The sequence below is a fragment of the Corylus avellana genome, chromosome ca6, assembly GCF_901000735.1.
Source record: "Corylus avellana chromosome ca6, CavTom2PMs-1.0".
Classification (NCBI taxonomy): Eukaryota; Viridiplantae; Streptophyta; class Magnoliopsida; order Fagales; family Betulaceae; genus Corylus; species Corylus avellana.
The window spans coordinates 4,434,963-4,441,962 of NC_081546.1; the positions used below are offsets into that span (position 1 = coordinate 4,434,963).

The following is a 7,000-nucleotide window of genomic DNA, read 5'->3' on the forward strand; positions in this document are numbered from 1 at the left end:
GAAGAGTTCTGCGCTCACAACTGCGTTGATTACACGAAGAAGATAGGTCTTGCCGTAGCTAACCATCCAACGATATGATGTTTCTGCAACATTTATAAGAATATTGTTGCGCGCATATTATTTTTTTTTCTGTATAATTAACAAAATGGTCAAACAGGGCACCCGTGAGTTCAGGAATCCAACATATGCAAACATACCATTGGAGCAGGCACAAAAATCTCCAGGTTCACCGTTGATGGTGTAAGCAATTGAATGTGGCAAGTCATCACCAGTTTGTAGGTCCTCATCAACCAACATGTTTAAATCTCCACTGTACCAGGACCCTGCAGGTTCATCGAAAATGAATTAGATGTAGGTTAATATAATTAATATTATTCATTTAAATTCAACACCTATATAATTGTTTTGGAAAAAATAATCCTATATTTCATCCACGGATTAAATTCATTGTGTTCAATATCACTTCGTTCATGGGACAGTACATGCATGATGGGTAGATCATATTGTAAAAGATCCACAATTGCAGAGACATTTTGACAAAACATGCATGTTGCAAAAGAGAATTTATATGCATGGGCTAAAGCTTCTCCCCGGCTTGTTGTGATCACTTGTTTTTTTTCTCTATCTCTCCCTGAACTTTTTCTTCTTCACTGGATCGGTGTAGTACAAATGGTGTTATGATCTAAGAAAGTGCTAGCTACATCTATACAATCACTTTAAAATTACTAGTCAATTTTTAATTGGAGCTATTTAAAATCATTTATAAAGTTCAATCTTATTTAATAAGAAAACTTATGTGGGACTTGGTATTCATTAACACCTTTATAATTTACTCACCAAGTGTCAGCAATCTACCCATCCAATTTGAGACCAACTTTCTAGGGTATCACAATCTCCTCTATTACTAAATCCTTGAAGTCCTTTTCAAGACTTGTATCATGTAGTGCTAGCTTAGAGTCACATGGTGTTACCAAGTTTGATATGATACTTTTTGTAACGCATAGGAAAAGCACTAATCTTATCTTCACTAATCATATTGCTATATCAGTCCAAATAGACAAGTCAAGACGAATTAGAGCTCCATATATATAATCACTTATAAAAATAGTCTCACATAGTAATAAATGAATGAGGGACTTTGTAACATCCCGATATTTCTCTTCTTTTATCTTGTAGATAAACACGAATGTTACGCTGAAATAATCTCATATAGCAGAAAAACTGTAATTATCAATACAAAAAAACACTGTTAAAATACTTTTCTTTATACAAAAATACCCAAAGCTATGTCGTACAAGGCATTTATACAAATCTATCCGATAGTCTAAACTCTAGACAAAACTTAACCAACTTGGAATCTCTGTACATCTCAATATGAATCTCTAATCACAACTGCATAATTACCTTGATTTTCCATTCCTGCAAGCACTACAAAAAACTGTGAAGTAGTGAGTCAATTGATTTCCGACAATATAAATCATTGTTGAATCATATATAGCAAAATGCTAGACAAGTTATAAAACTACAAAAATCCGTATTATTGGATATCAATATCATACTCAGTAAGTAAGAATACTTACAGTGGATTACATGAATGGATCATCAAAGGTAATTACTTGAAACCCGTTTTGCGGCAGTTGGTCCATACCCATAACAATCCCTTCACTGACTTTCTCTCTCTCTCTCTCTCTCTCTCTCGCCTAAACTCTCTTTCTTCCTCTTTAGCTCTCTGTCTTAAATTTCCATCTCACTCTCGGTTTCTCTTGTGTTCTTTCTTTCTTGTAGCGCTTGGTCTCGCCCTTTCTCTCTCTGTTCTGAGTAAACACTCTTAGAAAGAAGAAAGACCGAGTAAAAAGCGGAAGAAGGAAGAATATATGCAAGAGATGGGAGAGGAGATGAGTGGTGAAAATTGTGAAGGAGAAGAGTTCTATTTATAGGAGAAAATCAAACACTATTCTACCGTCAATTTACAATTATACCCTCATTTTACTATTTCACCAACCCTATACTATTTCACCAACCCTATACTATTCTACCAACCCTATACTATTCTACCAACCCTATACTATTCTACCTACTCTATACTATTCTACCTTCTTATTCTACCATCCTTATACCTACCATTTACTATCCTATTATTTCACCAATTACCATTCTCTAATTACCACTCTCATAAATTTCTCAAGAATTAATATCATTGCCTAATATGAATATTAATATAACATCATTATCAAAATAATATCTCTAAAATAAGACTTTAAAAATCTGGGTGCTACAATCTTCCCTCCTTATTAGAATTTCGTCCTCGAAATTAAAGCCCATAAATTACCACCTATCTTCAAATTGAGCAACCCAAATTAAAAACAAATCATACTTGAACCATAACTTACTCAAGTTACTAAAAAAATTTTAAATTCAATCTGTTCATAAATAAATATCATAACATATACCATACCCAGGCGATGTGAGACTCTACAAGCACTCTTCTTGGGCACCAGTGTCACCGTTGGCAATCCTCAGGGAATTTCTTCATTCTCGGCCCTTAACTTTTGGCCCTTATACATTTCATTGTGTCTTAACTGACACCATTATAATATAACCCACTTTTGGCATCACCAACGTGTGTCCACTAGCGACCCTCATAGGCTTGTGCACACTCCCACCATCTCAGGCTGGGTAATGCTTTGATACCATAATTGTAACATCCCGATATTTCTCTTCTTTTATCTTGTAGATAAACACGAATGTTACGCTGAAATAATCTCATATAGCGGAAAAACTGTAATTATCAATACAAAAAAAATACTGTTAAAATACTTTTCTTTATACAAAAAATACCCAAAGCTATGTCGTACAAGGCATTTATACAAATCTATCCGACAGTCTAAACTCTAGACAAAACTTAACCAACTTGGAATCTCTGTACATCTCAATATGAATCTCTAATCACAACTGCATAATTACCTTGATTTTCCATTCCTGCAAGCACTACAAAAAACTGTGAAGTAGTGAGTCAATTGATTTCCGACAATATAAATTATTGTTGAATCATATATAGCAAAATGCTAGACAAGTTATAAAACCACAAAAATCCGTATTATTGGATATCAATATCATACTCAGTAAGTAAGAATACTTACAGTGGATTACATGAATGGATCATCAAAGGTAATTACTTGAAACCCGTTCTGCTGCAGTTGGTCCATACCCATAACAATCCCTTCACTGACTTTCTCTCTCTCTCTCACCTAAACTCTCTTTCTTCCTCTTCAGCTCTCTGTCTTAAATTTCCCATCTCACTCTCGGTTTCTCTTGTGTTCTTTCTTTCTTGTAGCGCTTGGTCTCGCCCTTTCTCTCTCTGTTCTGAGTAAACACTCTTAGAAAGAAGAAAGACTGAGTAAAAAGCGGAAGAAGGAAGAATATATGCAAGAGATGGGAGAGGAGATGAGTGGTGAAAATTCTGAAGGAGAAGAGCTCTATTTATAGGAGAAAATCAAACACTATTCTACCTTCAATTTACAATTATACCCTCATTTTACTATTTCACCAACCCTATACTATTTCACCAACCCTATACTATTCTACCAACCCTATACTATTCTACCAACCCTATACCATTCTACCTATACTATTCTACCTTCTTATTCTACCATCCTTATACCTACCATTTACTATCCTATTATTTCACCAATTACCATTCATACAATATCATAAATTTCTCAAGAATTAATATCATTGCCTAATATGAATATTAATATAATCATAGCATCAAATTAATATCTCTAAAATAAGACTTTAAAAATCTGAGGTGCTACAGACTTTGTATCATTGAGCACATTTATAAGTCAAATGACTCAAATTAAATAGCAGTATGCATAGAATGTGTAAGGGGTGGTTTGCTTAAATTAAACACCAATATTTCAAATCCAAATTAATGAACACCAACATTAAGAAATCCAAATACATATTCAAAACATTAGAAATCTAAAATCAATCCAAAAACACAAAAATATTATATTAAATATATAAGTATTTTATTATATATAAGGTAGGCGGTTAGCGGTTATTAACCGCCTAACCCTACCCCTAAAACCACTAACTACTTTGCCTTAAGTGATTATCAATTTTTTATAACAGTCTAAAAAAATGATTATGTAATTATACAGTTAGCAGTTATAAATAATTAGCTAATATACTCTTAAATCCAACAACTACTAAAATGCGTGCACCATGCATGTGCTAAGATTCTACATACGTACTCCATGTGACAGCGGTGCGTAGGACTCTCCCCGTGTCGGAACTATAATAAAATTAAATATCAATCACTAGAGCATGCGTTAAAATTTTCCTTGTCCCAATAATTAAATAATAAAAGTAATGTATATAGAGACTAGAAAAACATAAAATCAAAACCCTGTATGCAGTAAAATTGTGGTATTCCCGATGTTTATTGAGGTCTAGGAGGGCATTACAAAAATAGAATACAGAATATCCACGAATATTTAAATTGAGAAAAAAAAAATCAAATTAATAGGTTCTATATAATACTAATCATTCCCCCGACAAAAAAAGAAAAGAAAAAAAAAAACTGATGAAAGTAAATTAAACCCTTTATTAAAATAGAATATCCACGAATATTCACATCCAAAAAAAATCTCTACGTAAAAAAGGATCACATTTATAATAGGTTCCATGCATATATATCCACTTGATGAATGAGAACAAAAACAGTAGCATACCAAGCACAATGATCTCTTCTCCATCAGGTTCGGGAAATGGACGAGAAGTTTCAGTAGCAGGCGAGACAACAATGGCACCATGAACACTGGCACGTGTCCAATCGCTGTGAGCATGCCACCAAAGAGTTCCTTCCTCGTCAGAAAATATGACCTCATACGTGAAGTTCGATCCAGCTTCAATGGGACATTGTGTGATGTATTCTGGACCATCCGACCATGGATTTCTGGGTTGTTTCACACCATGCCTATAATCACCGTAATATATAATCCATTAACACTATGTTTTCAGTGCAACTCAATGCCTCAATCCCAGGCCTCAAAAGAAGAAGAAGCAGGGAAAAAGAAAATAACAACAAAAAAAAGAAGTCAATATTACCAGTGAATGGTGACCCCATAAGATCCTTGGTTGTAAACATTGACATACAGAGTGTCACCTTTGTTGACCCGTATAACTGGCCCTGGAAAACTGCCATTTACAACTAGCATGCTTTTTGTGGTACAAAGCCGTGTGAAGTTTTTCTCTGAAAGCTACAAAAGAAGAAAACAACATTTACTGCAAGATAGGTAATGGAATGGTGGTTCTTCGATCTAGCGAGGAAACTTACAAAAAAGTCATAGAAATGGACATCGCCTTCAACCGCACGGACAAACTGTCCCACAAGAAACACAAAACCCAGAAACTTTATCATCGTATCTTTGTTGCTGAGTTTCTTTCAATTCCTATATGATATTCACCTTTTAGATTTATTCTGTAAAATGCATAAGCAAATAAATAAACCAGCAAACTTGAAATCCTTCTGTCAGACTAGTAGCTATTAACAAACTGTCTTTTGCTTATCTTCCCTTCTATTCAACTCTAGCAGAAATAATATAAAATTTAAACCAATTAAATATTCAAAACACTTTTCTTTTTTTTTTTTAAACAATAAAAAGATTCGTGGAACTGTTAACACTTAACTGTACTACAATAAAATAGATTTTTAACGGCGACAAAACGTTAAAAATTTAAAAATAATCGTTGATAGATCGTCGCAACTGCTTGATTCTTATTAGTTGTCAACGACAGCAATATTGTCTTTGCTAATAATGAACTAAAAGTCATCGTTAATAATGTTTAGTACGTGTAACGCCAAGCTATCAAAAGCTGCAAACTGACAAATAAATTAAAAAATTAATAGCAATGATACAATTGGAATATATTTAGTGTTTAGATTAATTAATTCAGTTAAAATTAATGAAATTGTTAGTTGTTTAGTTGAAGTAATGGTTCGTAGTTTAAAAAATGTGATAAATAATTGCTTGGGATAAGTTTATAAATTATAAGTGTAATAGCATTAAGCTTTATATAATACATACGAAGGTTTGCAAAGGGTTTAGTGTTGTTAGGGCACCACGTGGTGGGAATGACATTGATTTTGGCTTATTAGAACTTTGAACTTCATAGTTTTCTCTATCCAAGATTCTTTTTAATGCATTGGTCGTCCTTTTCTTTTTCTTTTTTTGAATTTTTTTTTCTCCATTTGTTCCATGCTCGCCATTGAATGGACATTTGTAGCTCTAAACAAATCACCTTTGTTGAAATAATGATGAGGAGAAAATAAGTGGAAGCAATATAGAAAAATAACACAAAAAATTTATGGGTAGTTCAGTGTTAGACACCTACGTCCACCACTCGGAATATCCTTAAGAGCTATATTATGCTCATTAACTTGATTTGTCTACAGTATAAAGGTCTATATTTATAGAGTAATGTCTAAATATAAGTATAGTAATCAAATCCCCTTGATTTAATTATAATCCTAATATTTAATTGATTACAATCAACCCATAAATAGAGAATATTTGATATCAACGTAATTATGGAAAATATTATATTTTTCATATATTTTAACATTTACCCTCAAACTCAAGGTGAAATATTCTGAAACCTTGAGTTTGAAATCATAAACAATGATGACTGCGGTGGCAGAGGCTAGGAACGGGCTATAGATGGTGGTGACTGCTGGAGGAGATAGAGGCTAGCGGGCGATCAGCGATAACGGTAGGTGGCGACTGGTGAATGCAGATTCAAAATGGCTGACAATGGGTCAAACTCCAAAAGGACTGACAACATGATAAGGCTGAAAATAAGCCAAACTTCAAAAAGGGGCCGACAATGGGATAAGGCTGACAATGAGCCAAACTTCAAAAAGGGACTGACGACGGGCCAAAATCTAAAAAGGGCCGACAACGGGTTAGAGCTGAGAATGAGCCAAACTTCT

At 33.8% G+C, this 7,000-nt stretch overlaps 1 protein-coding gene across 1 annotated transcript in view; it reads right to left on the reverse strand.

Annotated features, from left to right (window-relative positions):
* Positions 1-5,428, reverse strand: part of LOC132184018 (laccase-14-like) — a 9,598-nt gene extending 4,170 nt beyond the window's left edge. The window contains exons 1-4 of the mRNA XM_059597499.1: positions 5,345-5,428; positions 5,116-5,267; positions 4,740-4,984; positions 198-323 (exon numbers count right to left, since the gene is read on the reverse strand). Coding sequence (XP_059453482.1) covers positions 198-323; positions 4,740-4,984; positions 5,116-5,267; positions 5,345-5,428 — 607 coding nt within the window. The remainder of the gene's footprint in view (positions 1-197; positions 324-4,739; positions 4,985-5,115; positions 5,268-5,344) is intronic.
* Between the last annotated feature and the right edge of the window lie 1,572 nt (positions 5,429-7,000).